At 41.0% G+C, this 24565-nt stretch overlaps 1 protein-coding gene across 5 annotated transcripts in view; it reads left to right on the forward strand.

The window, feature by feature from the left end:
* Positions 1 to 24565, forward strand: part of LOC138616577 (ras-related protein Rap-1A-like) — a 42065-nt gene that overhangs the window by 14065 nt on the left and 3435 nt on the right. For 4 of the 5 annotated variants that reach the window (XM_069690986.1, XM_069690989.1, XM_069690988.1 and 1 more), the window contains exons 6-8: positions 8 to 151; positions 545 to 672; positions 6169 to 7276. In XM_069690986.1, coding sequence (XP_069547087.1) covers positions 8 to 151; positions 545 to 634 — 234 coding nt within the window. In that variant the 3' untranslated portion in view covers positions 635 to 672; positions 6169 to 7276. Of the gene's footprint in view, positions 1 to 7; positions 152 to 544; positions 673 to 6168; positions 7277 to 24565 lie in introns of those variants that run through there. The other variant, XM_069690991.1, reaches the window with a different exon arrangement.

Consider the following 24565-nt stretch of genomic DNA (forward strand, 5'->3'; position numbering starts at 1 on the left):
TCCTCAGGTGCCGATGATCTTGGTAGGGAACAAGTGTGACTTGGAGGATGAGCGTGTGGTCGGGAAGGAGCAGGGCCAGAACCTGGCCAGACAGTGGAACCACTGTGCCTTTTTAGAGTCCTCTGCTAAGTCAAAGATCAACGTCCTTGATGTGAGTACACACAGAAACAAACTGCTAGTAGTGAGTCTACCCATATTGTAAACAACCAGACCTCAAACATCAGCCAAAATATTATATTCTCGGGAAATTACTTGAAAACGGTGATCTGATTTTAAATTGTATTAAAAAGATGAATTTGCGTTATCTTCCTCAGCAGAATTTTTTTTTCTATTAAAGACAAGAATTGAAGATGTAGGTACTAATGAGCTCACCTGGATTATACCTGGTTGTCAGTGCTACACCCTCGTTACACCTTCTGTGTGCAAATGAGGACTCAAATCCTTTAAGTAACGAGGCCTTAATGTGGTCACGTAAACCTTTTAAGTGTCCTCAACAGTGGGTAACATAACTGACTTTATTCACTTATTGTCTGCTCTCTCTTAGATCTTCTATGACCTGGTCAGACAGATAAATAGGAAAACGCCAGTGGAAAAGAAGAAGGCAAAAAAGAAATCCAACTGTGTCCTGCTTTAAAGAGCCCCCCTCCAGCCCCTGCAGCAGCTCTGAGCCAGGTGTGTGTGTGTATATATGTCTAAAATTTCAAAACGCATTAGTGCAAAAAACAAAAAACAAAAACAAAAAAAAACATACAGCTGGCATATTCATGTCATGATTCATGCCTAGGCTGTCAGTTTAAATTTGGTTATGTAATAGCTGTGATCTTCCTGTGCCGCCTTAGATAATGCTGCCTACAGCCGTTGTAGTTGATCATTCATCACAGTCTTTTGCGAGTTTGTTTGTCTGCAGCCGAGTCAGGTCAAATCTATTTGTACAGCACAAATAAATCGTGTCAACAGAGGTTACTGTGAAGAACCTAAAGCACATAAAGAAAACTGGAGAGCCCAAGAAGGTGCGGTTAAGAGAGAGAGCCCCCCCTCCAGGCAGCTGGAGGTACAACACAGGTTTGAAGTGGAGAAAATAGATGACAAAAAAACAAAGTTCCTTCAATTGAAAGCAGGCTAACCCAGTGGTCGGGAGTCAGATTAACACCTGACGAGGCCCCGATTCATCTAACTGGACCCGGGATTAGTACATTTGAGCTTTTCGGTGCAGCTGACTGACAGTGATGTACTGCTTCTTTTGTACTCCGGGCTATAAATGTTTTCATTGTCTAAAGAGGAACTATTCCATGTGACAGCAGATCAGTCAGACATCTTGTTTATAGTTGTGCGAGCGACGTGTCTTGTCATCTTCTATAAACGACTACAGATGTCATCCAGTGAGAGTGAATAGCATTTCAGTGATACTAATAAGGTCCAGGGAATCTTTCTGGACAAGCATTGCGTCCCTGAGTCACACCTTTAAAATGTGAAATGCTATCATTGGCACATTTGTGCATCTTTGTCACTTTTGAATGAATGAGTCACCGTATGAGAGCTAGATTTAAATTTCAGACCTCAGCAAGCGGCAGCAGCTGATTATGTTAGAGGAAATCCTGATCGGTCACTGTGTCATTCCCCAGAAAAACAAGAATTGCTGCTGCTGTTTCTTCTTTAAAAAAAAAAGTTTTGTCAGCATTTTTTTTTTTTTTTTTTTCACCAGACAGTTTCACCAGATGCTGGTAATGAGGAAGTCTGAAAATACTCCCACTCAGTAAACCAGGCCTCTTATTTCTGTCAATCTTTGTGAACAGGAAAACTTCTCTATTCATTTTGATTTCATTCATAATTACTGTCATTGCAGCTTTGAAGTAGACTGGACCTGTGAAGCCCTTTTTTTATAAACACTAGTAGCGTCATTTTCTTCTTGTGCTGTAAATGTGAGGACATTTTCTCTTGTTGCTTTAAATATTATGTACTTTTATTTTAGTAGGAGGTGGTGGAGGTGACCAGTAGGAACAAAGGTTTGGTATTTTGTCCTCTGTCCCCTTGTTTCTGCAACATTCAATTGAGAAAAAATTAGTTAAGTAAATATATATAGGAAAGACTGTCCCCCCCCTCCTCCCCTAATTTGGTAACTAAAATAGTTGACAAATTTGAATACTTCTGATTTCTGTAATGTGAGAATCACCATAAAGCAGTCATGCTTGATCATTTGCCCGCAATGGCCTTCAACAGCTTAATGTGGAAAGTTTCCGTCGGACTTTACGGTTCGTCAGTTGAGGAAATCTGGTGAGATCTTATGATATGCCGCTCACCCTCACATGGAGATGAATGAGTCGGGCCTCAGTGTTTCCAAACATTAAAGGTAGTGAAGCCGAAAGGGTTCAGAATGCTGAAATAAACTAGGCTGTATAATGTGTCATTTGACCTTTTATTAAAGGCCAAAGCATTTGTACCTGCTCCTCTTGAATAATGACGGGGTCTCCTCGAAGGCACTCGGATGTATGTATTAAAGCTTGTGTGAAGAATAGGAGCTCGATTAGAAAAGGTCAAATCGTGGCTGCTCAGTGTGGAAAGGAAACACAATCGTCAGTTTTCGTATACTCGCAAATAATGTTGCACCTTTTGCAGCTGGTTGTTCAGTGATTGTTGTTGAGACAGGAGCCTCACGGGAGATTGTTGCTGCCCACAGTTTTGGCAGCCTTTTGTTTAATCAGTGCATTTGGTCATTGAGACCAATAAGCTGCAGGATAGCAAATGAGTTGGCAGAATTTGAGGACTACGGGCTGCGCGTCAGCAATGCTTACGTGTTCGTGAGCAAGACCCTGGCTGTAACCGAAACATCCCGACCAGGGATCGACCGATGCGGCTTTTTCAGGGCCGATACCGATTATTGGTAATCAAGGCCACGATAAACCGATATGTGAAGCAGATACGCATTTGCAGTAAAACTAAAGATCTTTGTCAAAATTTGGAATAACAAATTCTAACGCAAAACGTAATTCAAATGACTTTAGATAAATAAATGAAACGAAGCGGGAGCACGTGGACTCCATAAATACACTAATAATAATTTATTTTTGATCAGCTATTGAATAAAAAAAGTACCTGCGGCGATAAATGCGAAATATCTGCTCCGATAATCGGTTGATCCCAAATCCAGACCGCTCTTGTAGACTTGTGGACTTTGTGGCCGCATTCTCTGGAGGTCTGCAGGTGCAAAGAAATGTCCAAACCCACAATCCTGTCAGTCCACAGGGAGCTCTGAAGGTCTACAGGAAGTCTGCTTGGGGTGCAGACCTCATCAGATCATTTATTGATTGATTTAATTACCGCAAATTAATTGAATTAAATATGTATAATTATAGGCTAAAGCGCTAATATAAATGCCTTTTCAATATTCATCCTCAAAATACGGCATCGGCAGTCGAAAAGCATGCAGGTCAGTCGTTGGGTGGTGTTGTGAAAAAATGCACACGCAATTAAAAATTTACAGATGCAACTTGAAGAGAGCCGGTTCAGTGTCGGTACTATGGCATCTTTGTTGTTTGGAAATGAAAGCGGGTGAGGCTGAGCAACCCACAGTTTACAAGTTCTTTTCAGTGTTTTGGTCAGAGTGCAGCCCCTTAAAAGGCCCGAGAGTCTGTTAACACATTTAGGGCCGTGTTGTCAGACCAAAACCTCGAAGACGCCAGACCAACAAAGCACGGCCAACTGCAGCGATTTTTACATCTACATCTTCAGTCACTTTTAACTTGCGTGGTGGAGGGGTGGTGGTGGTGGTGGTGGTGGTGGGGGTGGTGGTGGGGGTTTGATATTAGCGATAACACCGGATTAGTGAAACAGACAGTACCATTGTGCCCAGCTCAGACATCAGGGCTGTTAAACCACCCACTGCGTTCCTCGTCTGAATCCGTCTGTGTTGGTCAGTTAGAGGTCCAGAGTGTGTGAGAGTGGGGGCCTCTGTCAGCACAGCCCCGGGGTGATTGCTGCACCCCCCACCCCCACACACACACACACACACACACACACACACACACACACACACACACACACACACACACACACACACCTCTCCACGTACACATGCTGGCCAGCCCAGTGAACCAGCGCTAACAGGATTTCAGCCTCACTGTTCCACTGCTCACAACACACCAGCTCACACACAGACAAGAGAAAGAGGGACAGAGAGGGACGGACAGAGACCAGAGAGTTTTCAGTACCAGCCACAGACGGGACACAGAGCGAGTTAATAGGACATTTCAGTCCGTGGCTGTTTTCCAGCATGCTGACCTCATGAGCTCTAAACTACGGGTCTCTGGTCTAAGCGCTCGCTCTGCTCACTGGGACAGAAACTTTCAGGGAGCTCGTATCTGATACGATGGTGTATTGATTCTCAAACTGTTGGTGTTTGGACTTGTCCCCACCTCCCCCCCTCTCTGATTTGTGGTCAGTTTTTAAACCCTGGCCTACGTGAGACACGTTGTAAACGAGTGTGATTTGAAAGACTTTATTCTATGTTTAAGGAAAATCTGGAGAGACTTCAAAGGCATGTTTTTAGCTCTTTTGAGGAGCTCCAGCAGCAGGTGGCCTTCAGTTATACTCCGCACAGGGCTGAGTCAGATACGCCCACACGCTGTTTTATCACTGCAATATGTGTTCATAGACTTTTGTAATTGAGCTCTGGGTCGTCTTCAAAACTTTTGAAATCCAGACGTTAACTTGGAAATTCCCCAGATGGAAGTTTTGTGCGCAACTCTCTTAACAAGCGTCACAAACACCATTGTTTCCCCCCACTGCAGACAGTTTACTCGTCACAGCAGTAGAAGCAACCGATATAACAACATTCATTATGGCTGCAGTCCATTTATGTCCCACAGTAAGTCGTACCGGTGAGCTTGCATGGATGGGATGCTGCTGTAGCGAAAGAATTTCCCCTCGGGGATTAATAGAGTACAATAAAATTAAAAAATTAATCGCGCTGGTCCTTGACTGGAAACGCCTGAATTGAGACGCAGCCGTCATTATTTTGGCTCCACTTTCGCACTTTTGAAATGCCCCCGTTGCTCTGTTTGATGGCAGCATCCACTACTAAAGCCAACACTCGAGGAGGCAGCTGGACCTGCACTTGCAGGACTGCGCCATATCTAATCGTTCAGGATAATATCGTTTTTTTTTATATTTGAATAAAATTCAAATTGGAAGTAATATTGAGACTTGGTGTCATAATGAAGTTATGCAGCGCAGCGGTATGAGGACATGACGTGCCCAGCAACATGCATGGTGTTACTTTAGGAGCATGAAAGTGGTTACAAAAGATTAACAAATTACATTAATATTTTTTTTTTAGTTTTTACTGAATATTAGACGGTAAACTGTCACATTTATGCTGATATATAAAACTTATTTTGCTATTGAAATAGTGGAAGATTTTTTGGAATCGTGTCATATCGTCAAGGCTACCAATCGGCCGAGTCGCCCACCCTTTCTGGGCTTCCTGGATTGTGACCAATGAACGCTGGTCAGACGTTATGAGCAGAGTAAAGTTCTGGACCCCCAAAACTTTATTAAGTTTTCTTTTGCCGTGAAAATGTCTGAGTGGTTATGTGGGCTCCCTCGCGCACTGCTGACCTCACTTCTTGCTCTCGGACTAGATGGCGAGAGACGGTATATGATGCGATGGTCAGAGGTGGGAAACAAACATGAAATTCAGCACATATTTATTCCGTCCTCTCGGGTACAGACGAAACATGTGATCTCTGTTTTCAAGGCCTGGGATTGTTGTATAAAACCACTCAAGACGTCGTTTTTAAGAATGGTGCGAAAAGCACGAGTTTATGAATCGGAGAAAAATAGTCTACAGTAGATCATTTAAAATGTTACTTTTAGTGAAGCTTTAAATGTGACTGCAGTGATTTAATAAAGGCAGGGCTGCATTGCATCAGTAATCACAGCTCCATACACGCCTTGCAATAATGAAAAGCTTTACTTTTTAGTGGTGTGGTAAAAAGGATTTCACCTACATTACCCTCTTACTCAGGAATTTGCAAACACGTGTAATGTCAGTCAGCGGCCAGCAGAGGGCCGCCACCACCTTGTCGAATTTCTTATTTTGACTTACTTTTTGTGAGGTGTGAGCATTGATGATGGCTGAAACAAGAACTTAACCAGCGTGCTGTCTTGCAGAAATGCTGTAATGAAGAACTGTTGCCCTGATTGGAACGTGCCAGCCTTCCAACAGCCCCACCCCACCCTCCCGCCCCCACCCTCCATCAGCCATAAACGGTGAATCAGCTGACTGAACTGCTCCTATCAAAGACGAGGATGATCCACAGAGAGAGAATACAGAGTGAGAGTGAAAAGACAGGAAGAGTGAGAGAGTGAGAGAGAGAGAGGGTGAGAGAGAGCATGAGAGAAGACTCTGGTCTTTCACCTCCGAGGACCTTCCTCTGTGTTTCAGTGTGAACCCTGAACAGACAGTTTCCACTTCTGCACCAACAAACAGCACCACAAACTGATGATGATGATGATGATGATGATAAAATGCAGCAAAGCTTCTAAAGGTTAAAAAAAAAAAAAAACGTTTCCATGAGCCGCCTACATGGGCAGAGAGCAGCCCCGTGTTTTCTTTTTTTTTGTTTGTTGTTGTTTTTGTTTTTGACAGTTTAACAAAAAGAAAATAACTGTGTTAAAGAAGGAAAAACAAAGTTAGAACTTCAGTATTTTTCATCTTTTTCGATATCAATATCGTATTTGAAAGACATGGACGTTGACCTCTTTAGTTGTATGATTATAAATATTCTTCAAACATGAGCATGAAAAAATGCATCAGTTAAGTGTAGATGTTTTCAAGTGAAATCAAGTGGAAAAGTGAGAAATTTTTTATAGCCATACACCTATTCTCCATGCCTGTCATGTCAGTGATGATAGATCAAGGTCTATAATATGTATTATTATTTTTATTATATTTTTTTTTTCTTTGTTCGCCCTGTTGTTCATGGACTTCTCTTCTGCAAATATCTCTCTCTGATGTGACTTAATTTTATACTCAGTCACTGGGATTTCATAGCTCCCATAATATATTCTAATGCCATTTTTTTTGCATAATAATGCTTCAGAAAAAAATGGGTCTTTTATAGAAGAAATATGGGGAAAAATAAGGATTGATTTCTATGTCTCTTGAAGCTGAAATATATTATACTAAACCAACTCTAATAATGCTTCTTGTGTTTTTCTGTCAATGATGTTCCAGCTTTTATGGATTATTAAAGTACATTTTAGTACATTTTCATTATACTGGTCAATGTATTTTTGTGAATTAAACTTTTATTCAAAGTGGATTTGACTTATTTGAAAAAAAAAGTGAGATTAAAAGATGTTTTTATTTTAATGGTTGGAAAATTAAGATGGGGGGGAAAAAAAAAACAGGGATTCTATGGGAACATTTTGTGAGCATTAGTTAATAAGTATTGATTCTATACAGTGAAAGCAGACAGTTTATTGATCAATACATGGAGTAGCTGCATCCGGGTAAATGCACCATTACCTGCATGCTTGGCCTTACTCTTGATGACCACTAGGTGTCAGTAAATGAATGGAAATGGGATTTTAGGAAACGGTCACAGTGCTCTTGAGTCGATCTGCATCCCACCAGTGAATTGCATAACGTGACTTAATAGCACAATCGCAATCAATCAAAACGGCACACGGTGCTTCTTCAAGATGATAATTCCTCTTCACGTCGAGCACTGTGGGCTTTGGGAAGAGGGAAGTTGTCGTATTTATCGCACCGTGTACGCTGAGCCCCCCCCCCCAAAAAAGAGGCTTTTTTCTTCTTTTTTTTTTTAATCCTACTTTCTCACCTGAAAGGTGGGATTTCCTGTAATCTTCTCTCACTGATTTCAAGTGTAAAGCACAGAGCGGGGATTTTAACGGCAGAATAAATGAGACTACACCGAGGGCGTGAAACGGCATCAAGAATAAAATGCTCTAAAGTAAAGAAAACGGTGGTGAACGCTCGTACCACCAGTGATTACCACGCTCCCTGTAACTGTCATATTACAAACTGAAGGTTGGCTTTTTTTTTTTTTTCTACCGGGAGATGCAAATGTGATTATAGTGACACTAAAAAGAAGACTTGGTGTAAATTATGAAAAAAAAAAAAGAACAAAAAAAAGAAGACAGTTCATAAGCAGTCAGTGCTGTTACAGCTTTACTTGTTCTGTTATTTGCCTATAATGGCTAAAAGGAGTCATTGGCTCGTAATTATCGCTTGAGGGCACAAAGGCTCCTGTTCAGTTTTTATTTGAATACTTATTGATTGATAAGCAGGCGTTTTAGGGAGTAGAAAATATTTGATAAAAAAAATATGGATGATAACATCATCATACATTTTGTATATCACAATAAAGTTGCAGATCATTATTATCATCAATTAATCTGCCAATTGTTTTTCCTAATTCATATTTTGGTCCATAAGATGTAAGGAAATAGTAAAAAGTCATAGGTTGTTGTTGTTTTTACTGGTAAAACCTTCTCAAATCCATGTTCCTTGTCTTGAAATCACTTGTTAAATCTAAACAGTAAGTCTTGACACAGACGGTTATTATCTTCAGTATCACATTCAAACAGACTAAAGCAGCAAATCCTCACAAGTGAGAGGCTCAAACTGGCAAATGTTGGGCTTTTTACACCTAAAAAAAAAAAAAAAAAAAATGACTTAAATGATTCGTTATTTGTCAAAACAGTTGGTAAATGTCCATTCACTCTGTCCAGCTGTAATATCATGATACAGTACGTTTTTTGTTGTTGTTGTTGTTTTTTTTGGCAGATCCTGCAAACTAAATTCCTGACAAATTAAAAGCAGCCAGGCCATGTGCACAAGAACCCCATCAAGTTTTCTCTTGGGAAGTAAAAAAAAAAAAAATGCTGCATCATCTAAGCTCCTTAGATCTCCGAGGAGGACGCGTGTGTCAAGCAGAGGAGGATGCTAAAAGTCTGCTGGTGAGGACGGTGGTTTAGGAATTAGAGCGTGTGACTCGCGTCTTCTTCTTCTTCTTCTTCTTGTTTTCGACTCTTATCACCTGCGCTGCAGCCTTGATCGGGCCCTTAATCCTTTTAGTGGCTGAGAAGCGGAGCGATGCCCCCCCCCCCACACACTTTTGCATTCATCATCCTCTGGCTGAAACGACGCCTGCTGCCATCCTCCCGCCTCCTCCGGTCTGAGGTTTTCTGCAGCTTCTCCGGGTCCCTCAGAAGACTTGCTCGGTGCCAGGTGGGCTGGAGTCACATCAAAGCTCTCTCTCTCTCCAATTCCTACAACATGTGATCATCGTCGTGGTGTGTAATTTTGAGAGCAGTCAGTTGCACCGGCTGATATTAGTCTGTGTCTGATGTTCATGATTTTGCGTCAACAGTTTGGTGAAGAAACCTAACTGCTCCCCTTTTGATGCCCAGAAATAAATACTTGGGAAGAATTTGGCGAGGAAAAATGTAGGACTGAAAAACAAGGACCGCAGTTTTTCTTTTATCGTAAGAGGCACGTAGACGTGACAGGAATTAAAAGCTGATTCATTCAATTTATTTATGCAGCGCCAAATCACATTATTGATTGACGTGATTAACACCATTCACGTCATCTTTTTTTTCTTTTTCTTGGAGACTGCATCACAAAAGTATTCAGATATGGGTCAAATACAAAAACGCAGATTTGAATCGATTGATTTTTATAGTAGTAGCAGCGTAAATTACTGATGCACAAAGGAATTATTTGATGTTTTTTTTTTTGGTGAGCTGCAGAAACGAAGGTAGCCCACTTTTAACCAAAGATATTTTCATTTAATCATTTAATTGAATGTAGATCTTCTTAATGTGTTGTAATGAGGATAACACAGAAGGAAAATGCCATTCATTCTTCATTCTTCTGTTCGTTTTTATGATTCACACAATCTGTGTTCCTCCTGGATGTTTTTTTGTTTTTTAATTTGCCAACTTGAAGGGTCAGAGGAAAGATTCTCAGTTCACGAAGAGTTGATGGAAATAAATGTCAGAACGTGTTTTTTCTTGGGGGAAAAAAGAAAAGAAAAAGGAATTTGAGGAAATGCTGTTCACCTTCTTTCAACAGTGCTCTTAAAAGCTTTAACGGAGCTTACGTGGTTCACGTGATGAGGAGAACTGGATGCCGATGCGTTCAAACCTATGCAAGCCTGAATGTATTCCTACTGCAGCTGGGAAGCAGATGTTCATCACTGTGGAACACAATCATTTTAGTCATCCGACTTTGGGGATCTCCTGGATTTTTCTGGGGGGGGGGGGGGGTCAAAATATCCAATTACCTGATGGAAGATCTTTTCACACACACTCACTGTTCAGCCTCAGATGCTGACATGTCAAATTAAAACGTGGCAAACGGGGTTCAAATTATAGCTGCAGGTCGGCATTGTGGCTTGAGAGTTAGCGTGCTGATGTTAGCATCGAGGCCCAAGTAGCCTCCGGCCTCACGGAGCAGCCGGCGTGGTCGCAGAGTCTTTCGCTTTCGTGAGCACACCGAGAATGAAACGCACGGGGCAGATCTACTTAAGTTTCACTGTGTAAAACATCCTGTACAACTCGGACCCCCACGCCGAACTGTCGGTCGGGGTCGAGTCGTACAAGCGATCGCATTTGTTGCGGTGGAGTGTCAGTGTCTTCGTTTTATTTAGCTGTTTGTTATCCCCAGTACGGTGGTCAAAGCCGGCTTTCTTTGAGGCGCTGCGTTACATCTTCAACGCTGTTTTGGGCTCTTCATTGTGAAATGGCAGCCCTCTGAGGTCCTCGGCAATAAAGTGGGTCGGGGACTCCAAACAACAACAACAACAGCGAGCTCTCATCCACTCAAGGCCCCTGAACCCATTATAAAACATGATATATCTCTTCAGTAATGTCATCCACACACACACACACGCACGCACACACACACACACACACACACACACACACACACACACACACACACACACACACACACACACACACACACGCACGCACACGCACGCACACGCACACACTTCTTCTCATCTCCCTCGCAAGATCAATTAACAGATTAGTGGTTGTGTGGAATAGATTGAAGGCGCTGGTCCAGGATATCGTCTGCGTCTAATGCATTTTCTGGAGCGGGCGTGAACACGAGCTTCACTGTCGGGGGAATATTGACGGTTTGGAGTGCAAGGTTACTACGTTCGCCCTCCGAGGATTCATCATTTGCCATTTCCGGTCTGTAATTTATTTATCTTGATGGTGATGCTGTATCGATGCCCGGGTGATCCTCTAATATACCACATGTGAAAGCGTGTACCACGTGTTTTTCATCTTTTCAAGTTGAAAATTCTTAGTTATACAGCATTTATTCCGCACAATGATCCACAAATTGGAGGTCGCACAAAACTCATGCATTCCCTTTCTCCTCCCCTGTTTTTATTGGGCTGTAATACTTCTTGTGTTTCAAAGAATACTGTTATTTATCTGGGCCGTCCTCTTTTCTCCGTTGCATTTAAAAAAAAATCAAGTATATTGAATAACCCATATAGCCTATTTTTTCAGGTTTATACAGGCTAATTAAAGATTGCTGCATGTTTAATTATTCCATTAGCATGGATTGTCTGCCTTCACGTGGTTGTAATCTCACAGTTTTGTAATTAAAATGAAGGGCTTCAGTTCTCATTAGCAGTGGCTCCTAATTGAAAAAGCATGATGTTTTTCCCCTTCGGTGTTCCTTTATGTTTACATAAGAAATAAGAGGTCATTTGTTCTCGCCAAATTCCACCTGTATTTACACAGAGGCAGTCTTTGTTTACACAAAACACATACATAGCAGTACAGGTTTGAGGCTTGACTGTTTTGACAGAAGTGTGTCTCTTTTATTTGAGTCCAGAGGAGATCATTTGAAGCACTGTTGGTAATTCCTGAAGGCACCCTGTGGTGTTTTTGGACCAGTTGGTATGGAGCAATGTTTGTCCAAGTGGATCTCTGTTATGTCTTGAGACCCGAGGTGTGTCTCAAGCTGCTGATTGACAAAGCTAAAAAAAAAAAACAAAAAAAACAGATAAAAAGAAGAAGAAAATTGGCTTTGAAAATGTTTAACACACATGGAAAACAAGCAATTATATTTTATGAATTATTATTATTTATGGTTTATATTTATAATGTGAAAAGCATTTTGCTGTTAATTGAGGTGGAGCAACCACCGGTCACGACCCGGCACCCCACAACTTGTTCTTTTGATGACCTTGTTCTCATGAAAAATGCCTTATCTGAAAGTGCTTTCTGGTGTTCTTGGTATATAAAAGAGTCACCTTTTTTTTTTTACTGGTAAAGTAAGGGTCATCTCTGATTCGTAGTCTGTACAGTCTGCGACGACAAGAGCGCACTGAAAAAAAAAAAAAAAAAAAAAAAAATCAATGGTAATGTGTTCAAGGACCAGAGGGGCAGGCGATCTTCAGGGACCTTTCCTGTGTTGCGTTGGCTTGAGTTGCAATCAATTACTCTTCGGTGATACGTCTCAGCAGCACTGTGGGTTTGACTGGAGACTGAGCTGATGCGTCACAGCCTCGGACTGACAGTGAATGAAAAGTGACTTTGTTTTTTCATCACATGCATCAGACCTGCAAATGGTCCCCAACCCCAACCTCGATGTAAGAGGAACATTATTTTTTTTGAAAATGAAACATTATTGATGTTTTGCAGTTGTTCACGCTGTGCAGCCCTCTCTCTTCCTTATTGATTAAATTGGTGCAATTTGTGGAAAAACAGCATCACAGATTGATCACACAGTGTATGATTATTCAAACCACCGTACTTGTACTGTAGAGGTAAAACCTATTTGCCCTCATGGTGTTTCTCATCACTGCGCAATTATGTCTGCTGCCTCTTACGTGCTTCAAAAAAACACTTTGGGATCTGATGAAGGCTTTCATCCTCCATTATGCCCGATTTCCTTATTGATTCCCCCGTAATTAAATTTGTGCAACCTGATTCTCTGCCTTTGGACTTTAAAAGTTTTCATTTCTCATCTTCTATTGTCATGTCAAACCTAGTCATTTAGTTCTCCTGTATTTTCACGCCAGCGTTTGAGGCATCTTTTTTTAATTTTTTTTTTTTTTTTTTTTTTTAGCTTTAAACGCTAATCGTTATAATTTTCTCCCGTGGGCAGATGACAGGCTCATGTTTTTCAATCCGACGGTTAAGCGCGTCTCCCCCCCCCCCCAACTCGTCGTTTGAGAATGTCAATAGCTCATTAGAAGAGGCTCTCCTCTCTTCTGGATTTTTCATCATTACCTCATTCTCCCTCCTGGTCACCAGCTCCCACGTGTCTGCAGCACAACGAGTGTGTGAGTGTGAGTGCTGATGTGTCTGTGTGTTTGAGTCTATGTGACTGATCATTAACCCCCACCGCCCCCCCCCCCCGCCCCCCGCCCCACCCTCTTTGCTAACCTAACCTCGTCCTCACCCCCTGTGATATAGTAGCAGGGCGGTGACCTGCACATTTTTTCATGGAGGCGGTGGTGAAGAGACTTAATGTTATATCCTCTGTCACTCATTCAGGGATTTAAACAGCAGTGTTTTTCCTTTCTATTTACAATGTGATGTTTTGGTTTTTATTGTGATGGTCTGGATATTCCTGATTTTACTTTAAAGTTAAAAGGTGCATGATGGTGGTGGTCTTGAAACGTCAGCTTTGGAAAAATTTAGGACACACGATATTTATTATTATAGTAATAGTAGTAATACTACATTGTCGTGCTGCAACCGCACGGCACGCTGAAAGGATGCAATAGTTTCAATAATGTGATTGCAAAAAGTGAGATGTAAACAGTGGTTCTTGATTTTGGATCCAAATTGAAGTTTACTTTTGACCTTTTGTATATAAAACTTCATCACTTCATCATTTTATCCTATTAAATATTTGTGTGAAAGTTTGCCGTAATTATATTAATCGAGTTATGGCCATAATCGTGTTTTCTGAGGTCACCATGACCTTTCACCTTTGGCCACCAGATTCTGATAGGTTCATGTTTCAGCAAGATGTAGGGAAATTCCCTCCAGTCATTCAATATCGTGTTTGCAAGAATTGGGATGTACAGTATGTACGGAAAACCCAGACACATAATGCCGAGGGCAGCTATAAAACATACACAAAGAAAAACAGGCTTTATGTCTGAATGTCAAGGCTGTGGGAGAGAAAGAGTGCTTTGTTTTCTTAGTCTGCAAGTGAGATCTCCTGTTTAAATCTTTACATGGGGTGGGGGAGGTGTTTTATATGTGGATTACTGCATTTTTCAGAGACAGATCTGTTTAGTTAGGTCCATGAGGTACGGATAAAACAAACGGTGATACTGTTTCTTTTACTGAAAATAAAAGTGGTTCTAAGTCATAATCAAATATCATAATCCTTTCAAGGCATATAAAGTGTGTAGTTGTGTTTTTGGATCGTTTCCTGGATGTAGTCTTGGTGTTTCTGGTTTTCTGTGCATATTTAGTCTCTTCACATGTAAGTGGTCAGGTACAACATCAGCTCTGACTGTGAGGGAATCCTCAAAGACAGAAACACAGTCTTTATGAAGCAGCTGCTGAGAGATTGAATACGGAGTCCCTTAAAAGATATAAACAAAACAGGATGCAATTTGAAGTGGCACACACCGTGATGCAGTGTAGGCTGCATTGGTAGACAGCAGACTGTGTTTGTTGACTCTCGATGCCATTACCCACCTTGAACTGGAATCAGCACTGCAGAACGCTGCTACTGATTTAAAACCCTCACAGAGGAGCAGCTCGTGTCATCGCACGCGTTTGTATTATAGTATTATAGAGATGGAGTATAGCATTTTTCCTCATGGATGAAAACACATTAGGGCCACACACACACACACACACACACACACACACACACACACACACACACACACACACACACACACACACACACACACACACACACACACACACACACACACACACACACACACACACACACACACACACACACACACACACACACACACACACACACACGCCGGCGAATAGAGCTCTTGTCGGGTGATGAAACCCTATCCCTCCCTCCCCTCTTGGCATCTCACGGAGGAGAGCTTCACCCTCCCGAGTGTGATGGCCACTTTCTGCCTGCAGTCACGTTTGTGGGCCGACATAGAGGAGAAAAACGGTGGGACAATGGAAAAACAAGGGGTGGGGGTTGGGAGGAAGAGGTTTCCACAACCAGTGAAATGCAACTTAGAGCATGAAATCAGAGCCACTGGAGATGGCTGCTTTCTCATTGCATCCTTCTCCTGTTCTGCTGACTTGGAGGTTTGCGGCTGTAATGAATATCTTGCCTGGGATTGTGGAGGCTTCCCTTTGCTGCTCTGTATTCAGCTGCAGCTTAACATAAGGTAGACTCTTTGACTGCTCAGATGGATGGTTGGATCTTTTTTTTTTCTCTTCCTGTTCTGCTGCTCTACTACTTGATGAAATTCATGGTTTGTGCAAAACAGGTTTTATTGTGCGCTGGCTGGGATTCATAATCTGCTCTCAGTGCACAGTGGAGATAAATCAGCCCGGAGAAAATCATTTTCAGGCATAATTGCCTGCACCTCCATTCCTCACCTAGGGTTTGCCATTTAGTTACACTGTGCCTTTGGTGAAAACAGAACAAAAACACCAGCAAATGAAAAAAAAACAAATAAAAATACCTAATTACATTATGAACATGATTGATTCAGGGGTGTTTGGCTTTCAGGGCATAAAGATTGTTTGCAAAATTGAATACTTTTTTCTGACAAGAACTGTGAATGAGAAGCTGTTTTCATAATCAGTGGCTTTTTCAATATTCATGACATTTTCTGATTACTTTCACTTATTGCTTTTTCCTGCAAAACCACCACATGCTGCAGTATAATGTGCTTATATAATTGATTTAGAGTGTGGTATCTTTCCAGAAACAAAGCCACAAGAGCAAAACATGAGCTGCAAATGTCAGCATGTCCAGTCAACTGGGTTTACAACTAATCATACCTTTCAGTGCCAAGAAGCGTTTCAGTTTAATTCTTGGAGTTTAATGATACAGTAAAAAAAAAAAAAAAAATCCCTCACAGTAGCACATTCAGTGTGTAGTATTTCCCCACCATGTGGAAGCAAGTTAGAACCAAGGCATAAATGTATGATTGCATTAGCATATTAACTTGGTGGGACAACTTAGATAACTTTGCTTTCTTTGCATGCAAACGCTTTACAAATAAACGACAACTATTGGCTAAGTTAATGACATGCCATGCTTGTGAGTCACATTCAACATCGCAACAAGCTTGAGGCATGACTGGCTGGAAATACATAAAATTAGAGGAGATGAGTAAATGCAGATGAAGAGCCATTATTTTATTCTCCTGATTGTGTCTGAAAATAAATTAAAAAGATATCGCCAAACTGATTACAACTATCAAGAGTGACACAGAATGATGAAATGAGAACACATTATTGGACGTTTGGCATCACTGGTCAGACGTCGTACACAAAATCACTGTACAAATACGATAATTATCTCTTTTTTTTTTTACTGTATTTCTTTACATTTTGGTAAATTGTGTAAGCTGAATTTACTATATACAGTTAATCATTATATACTGAATTTTTTTTTTAAATCCTTTGGACCCGCAGGCAAATTGGGAGGTGTTCAAACTGGTGTTTGTCTATTTGACATCATCTCTCATGACAAAGTTTTGTCAATATTATGAGATCCAGATCTTATAATTAAGGGAGCTTTCTTATGATATATAAAATAAATATTCCAAGATAAGGTCTCCAAATTTGTTGAACTTTTGAATGAAATGTGCTTCCCTCGAAAACAACTACATTTCATAACATATAAACTGAAAGCTGAACAAAATGTTAAAAAAAAAAAAAAAAAAAAAAAATCAACATTTTAATATGTTTTCATTATCAGACCAAAAAAAAAAAAAAAAAAAATCAGTTTATATAAAATCCGTCTTTTTTTTTTTTTTTATGTCTGCCACGTTTCAGAGGTCAGGGGGAGGTTTTGGCCAACTGGCTTCTCATCACAGAGCTCCCTCTTTATCACACACAAACACACACACACACACACACACACACACACACACACACACACACACACACACACACACACACACACACACACACACACACACACACACACACACACACACACACACACACACACACACACACACACACACACACTTGATAACTATAATAACTGTCTCCTTGTCCCCATGTGCTTCTGTACTACACACCCAGAGATGACTGCACTGAAAACTGAGCAGCTTATTGGAGCATGATTACACACCAAAGGACGCGCAGCTAAATATCACCCACATGAACAGCCATTTCCACAACAATAGCTAATTGAACACAGTACCCTGCCTTTCAAAGGCAGCGTTAGGGCCTATTGAAATGGTGCAGGTTGATATTTCTTTTAAAAGGGACTCTCAAGAAGTGAGTATTCACAGCTGTTGTAGGCGTTAAGTGGCCTGAATGGCCCTAATTTCCTGCAGGGTAATGAAGACTGGATAAAATGCTGCTGGTTCGTCACTTAGGAGCCCTGAATTGGGACAGACTTTGATAGACGATCCCGTGGAGTCACATCACAACGATGTAAAATATCATATACACAAAGCGCCTGTGTCACCTCATGATCAGGTGCCAAAACATGTTCAAAACGACTGAATGAAAGTGTGAGGACCACTGGTGTCCAGACAGGAGTGAATAAAAATAAAAAATACAGCAAATTAGCATCTAAAAACTACATTTTTTAATTCGTTTTTTACATTTTTGGATCTTCACTGTGTTAAGCAAGCCGTTTCACAGTTTTAAATGATCACAAATCATGACACAAAGGATGTGTACATCACATGTGTACAACACATCATATTATTTCTGTCTGTGTGTACAAAGCAGCATATTGAATTGAGCATTTATAGCCTTCACACTTTGTACTGTGCCTGTGTAAAGAGATTTAAAAATACACATATATCAATGAAAATCATATAACGTTATGTGATCATGAAATATAAATAGTAAATACATGAAAATAAAATCCTACAGGACTGATTACTCCTCTCGAACTGTTTGAACTTGGACTTCCAAGAAATAATTTTATGTTTTTTGGGTTAAAAATTCCCAACACTGGCCCTGTTAACATTTTACAATTCCCCATAGGAGTATGGTTATGCAGTAGACATGGATTACCTAATCGGTGGATAATTTAATGGAACTATTACGATTTAAAGTACCCTAGATTCCAGGAAAAACACAACATCTGTGTTTTGTATTAAGGCCAACATGGTCTTTACTGTTCTTGAGAATTTCATAATAATGAAATTGACTTTAGACCGCGCTGCAGGAGTCTGGTGGTGGGAGTCCGATCATCAGGGAGATTCATCTTACTTGGTGTGAGTGCCAATGTGTTGGTTTATTTGATTGTTCTGGGAGTCTTAGCTACATTTGGTTTGCTTGTCACATTTTTCCTCTTAATAAGGTAAACACACCCACCTGAAAGGAACACCCCCTCTCAGCTGCAATCAATCCATCCACTGAAGAGGCTATGTACGCAGCCCTCCCTGCTGTGTGCTCTCTTTTTGGACTATATCCATCAGTTGTGTGTCATGTGAGTGAGATTTATTCCTTTTTTCATTTAATTAAACTCTCATGTAACTTTTATTTATAGTTTTAGTTCTGTTATCAATGCTTACTGGGTCATGTGTAATACTTTTTGTTCTCTTTGCAAACCACGCATACACAAACAAAGAACTTAAAATAAAACTAAAGTGCTCCGCATTGTATCCCTGGAGTTTGCTTCATCACTCTGCCGTTGGTTTCTCAGTGACTTCAGCCTACTCGAAAGCTGTGGAACTTTACACACATATCTTGCAAATACATAGCGTCGCGTCTTTTATTTAGATTAAGGCCACCTGTCTCTACAAGTCTGCCTTCTTAATGTAAGCTACCACAAATGCTGCTTTTGGTAAGGAAACACAGAGGATGGACAAAATCAAAGGATGTAAAGGAATACTAAAATGTCATATTTTTCAATGCAACCAGACCACAAATCTTACAAATCATCACTGAGTGGCCTCAAATTGTCTGACTCTACAAAAAAATTCACCATGATAAGCCTCTCCTTTGAAGTACTTGTTGCTGGGCTGTTGCAAGCGATTGCATAACACTATGGTGATGCTGTTTTTGTATCCTGCTGTCCCACTGTACTTCTCCGCTACTAATGGCTGTCCAGCCTTGATATGAGAACGCAGCATGGCCTCTGAATGTTTGGACACGTTGCATTGAGGTGCCGCAAATCTGCTTCCATGGAGCCAGCCTGCCAACATTAGGCCCCCTCTGAGTGTGTAATAACTCTGGAGATCCCTGCTGTGTCGTGTGTGTGTGTGTGTGTGTGTGTGTGTGTGTGTGTGTGTGTGTGTGTGTGTGTGTGTGTGTGTGTGTGTGTGTGTGTGTGTGTGTGTGTGTGTGTGTGTGTGTGTGTGTGTGCATATATGTATTTCTGGGTTTGTGTGAGCGAGGCACACTGAGAAGCAATGAGGAGCTGAGTGCCACAGCTTTAAAAGCTCATGCATGTGGGTCTCTGTAGAAAGCCATTAATGGCTGCAGTGTGCACTCATGCATATTGATACAAGTTTGTGTGTGTGTGTGTGTGTGTGTGTGTGTGTGTGTGTGTGTGTGTGTGTGTGTGTGTGTGTGTGTGTGTGTGTGTGTGTGTATATGTATATGTGTGTTAGTGGAAAAATTCCCAAACCAACTAGCATATGCAAACGACTTGGGAAATGATGTCTGACTCTTCAATCCATAGATAGATGGATAAATGGATAGATGGATAGTTATGTGTGTGTGTGTGTGTGTGTGTGTGTGTGTGTGTGTGTGTGTGTGTGTGTGTGTGTGTGTGTGTGTGTGTGTGTGTGTGTGTGTGTGTGTGTGTGTGTTGGGTGGGCTCAGGTGAGCTTGCTGCTCCTCCTGGATGGCTTGAAGGTCGACAGGCTGATTTGAGCCTCCAGGGCTTCCTGTCAATCTGCCTCCTCCTATCATGTCTTTATCTTTATAATGATGAGATATGGACCCTGTGCAGGCTCCAGGGACTCTCATGCATTCATTCATTCTGGCAGACTGATTTGCGCGCGCGCACACACACACACACGCGCACGCACACGCACACGCACAGATACACACACACATGGCTGTACTCGTATACAATCAGTTACATGCTGTGTTTTGTGTTGTCCCTGTGTCAACTGCCTCTTATTTCAAATTCACTGAGATGTTTCACTGTGACATTTGAATTTTGAAAAGCTGTAATTGGTTGAACATGGATGTTCTTATGACCTCAGGGCCTCCTGGTGTATCTGTGGTGAATATTCCCAATGATCTATTTCTGGAGCCTTTCACGGCTTCTCCTGTCGAAAGGTTCAGCGGTCGCTGAGTAAGTGGATGTTGTGTTAATATTTACTACAGAGCTCTGAACGGGCTAACAAAGTCAATTAGTACGTCTCCATGCACATTAGCATCTATAAGTGTTAGTCTTACCCTGATTTTGATCATCTGGAACGTGTGTACATGATTGTAACAGTGTTCAGGTTTGTGATCGCCTGCATTAGAGCGGTTTTGTCTTCGACTCTTTCTCACCCTGTAAATTTGTCAGTATTGTACCAACTGCGTAGTAGCTGAGGATGAGCGTAGTTTTGCTTATTGCTGCATGAGAACAGATTGCTGCAAGATGAAAGCAACAACTCAATGTTTCCTTTGTATTGACTAACTGCACACATGCAAAAGACACGAGTGCGAACACAGCAGATTAGAAACCTCGATGAGGTGTGTAGAATGACAGTAAATTGGGTTTCTTTTGAGATTTGATCAGCAGCATATCTTAAAAACTTAAATGTGACATTTAAATGTGCAAAACAAACTATGACATCAAAACTAAGAGTTGGCAGCCAACATGGCAATTTTCCATACGCTGAATGTTTTCAGTTTAGTGTGCTTGTAAACTTATATTTGCTGATTTGCACAAAAACAAAGAGCAGCTGAGACTGATGGGAATGTTTTGCAGATATTTGGTGCTAAATGACAAGCTGTTACAATTCACCCAGAGAGTTACAAGAATATTTGTACCAAATTTTATGGAGATCCACCCAATGAGTGCTGAGCCATTACACTCCAAACCACAAATATCAACCTTGTGGGTCGCACTAAAAGATAAGTCAGGATCACCAAAGTTATGAATATTCATTTATGATTGCCCGTAACAGTTGTCACTGCAATCTGTCTAATAGTTGTCAAAGTCTTGTTCCTCTGGATAAAGCTAGTAAACCGACCAATCAACTGACTGATATTGCCAACCAGTGAAGACCTGTTTATAACATGGGGTGAACTTTGACTTAAAAAAACTTCATGACCAAAATAATTGCATTTCATCTTGTGCAACTGTGAGCATATTTTTCCTGAAGCTAAAAGCAAATCTGCTGTTTGGAAGTACATTCAAGTAAGATTTTCCTTACAGTGTGGACATGCTGAGGGTGATTTTAATGGGGAAATCTTCTGCTTCAGACGCTTCAGTCGTAAGTAGAGCTCATTTGGATGTCAGAGCAAAAAGCAGCTGTAACTGCTGGAGGAGAGCCATGATTACTGACTGTTCTGTGGTATCACCAGTGGGCTGTTCCCGTCCACAAAGGCTAGTTGGCTGCGATGGTCATGAAAGAAGACTTGATTTCTTTCATTGGATTGACTTTTTTTTTTTCTTTACTTTAGTGGCCCACATAAGCATATGAATGCTCCTTTGCTTTTCAGTGAGTGCACGGGTGTCCGCTGAAGATGCACTGATGTTTAAAACTGTCATCTGGTAAAATCATCAGAGCACAGTGAAACGCCGCCGGGAACATCGCCACCACCAGCAGAGTTTTAACTTGACAGACAGCAATGCACCATTCAGTTCCTCTTGAAAAAGTGGAGTCTTTGCCTGAATTGCCACCTTCTTTTGGCATCCACCGCATTAAAGACTCATTTGAGTGAACTTAAAGAGGTTTGGATGAAAAACAAAGAGGTACACAGACCTCTCGTCATTTTCTCTGGGCCTCTAGGCTTTGAGTTTATGGTCTGAGTTCCTGCTTTGTAAATAAACACCAAACAGCCGCTGCTCTGCTTTTACTTCACCAAAGGGAATATTTTCAGTGTGTTTAATGAATGTGGGTCTGTGCTTGTGCATGTGAATGAGTTTGGGACGTTTTGTGGGTCTAATTAATGTTTTAGTTGACGCATGTGTCTTTTAGTGTGTCTGTGTGCATGCAAGCCTTTTGGGTTTGGTATGTGTGTGTGTGTGTGTGTGTGTGTGTGTGTGTGTGTGTGTGGGTGGGGGTTTCCTTGCAGCACACTCGGAGTCATTTTGCAGCAGGCACCAACATATATTCAGTCACTTTTAAAAAAAAGGACTTGTCATGCACATCATGTCCCTTTTTTCAGGACATGAAATGGTAATGAAAAACACTTGCATCTGTCAGTGTACTATTATTACAGACATACAGTATATGGGCTTGTTCAGTTGATTGTTTATGGACTAAAAATGGCAAAATAATACAACATATTTGCCAGAGTGGCTGTTCAATAGGGAAGACTCCTGAGTGAGGGACAATGTGTGTGTCTGTCATTCATTTTACAGTGTTACAGCTCAGCTACAGCTGCAAGGAAGAAGACAGGCCCCATTTAATTCAGACGGCCAGGCTGGAGGAGCTTGGTGGGGGGATGGGAGCAGCTACAGGGTTTTCCTCTTTTTTTTTACACACTGTCACATGTCCTCTCTGCACCTTGTGCTGCCATCGCCTCGCTCTCCTCCAGTGTTACTGGAGACATGATGAGCACTGAGAGCGCTCCTTCTGCCACCACATCCAAATATAATGCACAGTTGGTATCAGACCGCTTTATCAATGATAAATCTCGTATTTAAATAAAGCCGATGAGGCATGAGAAAGGAACAAAGACAAAATTATTGATCAATTATACAGTAGAAATGCATTGTTTTTAGCACTCATATGACATCTTAAATAAATGTTAACAAATGAGAGGCTGATGATTGACTGTCACAAGTACTCAAATTTGTACCAGAGTAAAAGCAAAATGTAATACAACTTCAATAAAGTCCTGCATTTACAATTTTAAGAGAAAATACAGAGGAATTATCTGCAAAATGTTCTTAAAGTGAAAGCATTAATTTGGCTGATGGGACCCTTGCATATTTGTTACACAAATTTCTGTTGTGATGCTCTTTTTGATATTACTAATGCCTTAAATAATGCAGCTGAAATGGAATTTCAGGGTGGCAACTAAAATATATTTTTGGTTTCTCTCAATAAATTGGTTAGTCTGGAGAACATTACTAAAAAAAGACCCATCACTATGTCATTTTGCCCTGCGTGTGTAACAGTCCAACATCCAGATATAATCCTCATACTGTTATATACTGTAAAACATAGAAAAGCACAGAATCATCATTAAAGAACTTAAATAATCAAACGTTTGTTATTTTTTGCCAAAAAACGTAGTGATTATGTAATTCTTATAGTGGTTAACTCGGCAGTTAATTTAACAGATTAATTGTCAAAGTCAACATAATTTAACTACCTCCTATACACCTCATATATACCTCATATATATATATACATATATATATATATGTATATATATATATAAACTGTAGGCCTACAACTGTGTAGTTAATCCTATAACATTGTATTTTATAAACGTAACCCTTTTTATGTAAAATATTAATCAGCAAAGACAAGTTACTATTGCTGTCAAAGACAACAGAGTAAAAAGTACAATATGTGCAAAATACAAAATTTCTTATTTTCTTGAGTAAATGCTGAAAATGGAGCCAGTTTGCTGACAAAGAAATGGACCCTTTATAAAAAGCAGCAGCATGTGATTAACTTGTCAAAATGAAGATATGAGTGCACTCCACTGTTGACTCTGGGGACAGGTGGAGAGATGATTTGAACTGGTGAAACCCACAAGACCCCGACGTCAGCGACACTGTGACGCTCTGTCTGCTGAGCACAAGCTGGACAGTGTTTTCATGTGGCCTCGTGCAGCAACTGGTTAATAAAAACAGTAGGACAGTCTGTAACACAACGACCCCTGTGGGGACAGGCTGACTCCACTGACACACATGCAGTGAATACATACACACACACACACACACACACACACACACACACACACACACACACACACACACACACACACACACACACACACACACACACACACACACACACACACACACACACACACACACACACACACACACACACACACACACACGGCCATGCACATGCACATTCATAAGGACACAGCCACAGGCGCGCAAGCAAGTGAGGCTCTCGCTTCCTCTCTTTCTCTTTCACACACACACACACACACACACACACACACACACACACACACACACACACACACACACACACACACACACACACACACACACACACACACACACACACACACACACACACACACACACACACAC

Source organism: Brachyistius frenatus, unplaced genomic scaffold (assembly GCF_029030835.1).
Source record: "Brachyistius frenatus isolate BFR_SWC_R1_liver_20210118 unplaced genomic scaffold, ASM2903083v1 Contig_10, whole genome shotgun sequence".
Classification (NCBI taxonomy): domain Eukaryota; kingdom Metazoa; phylum Chordata; class Actinopteri; family Embiotocidae; genus Brachyistius; species Brachyistius frenatus.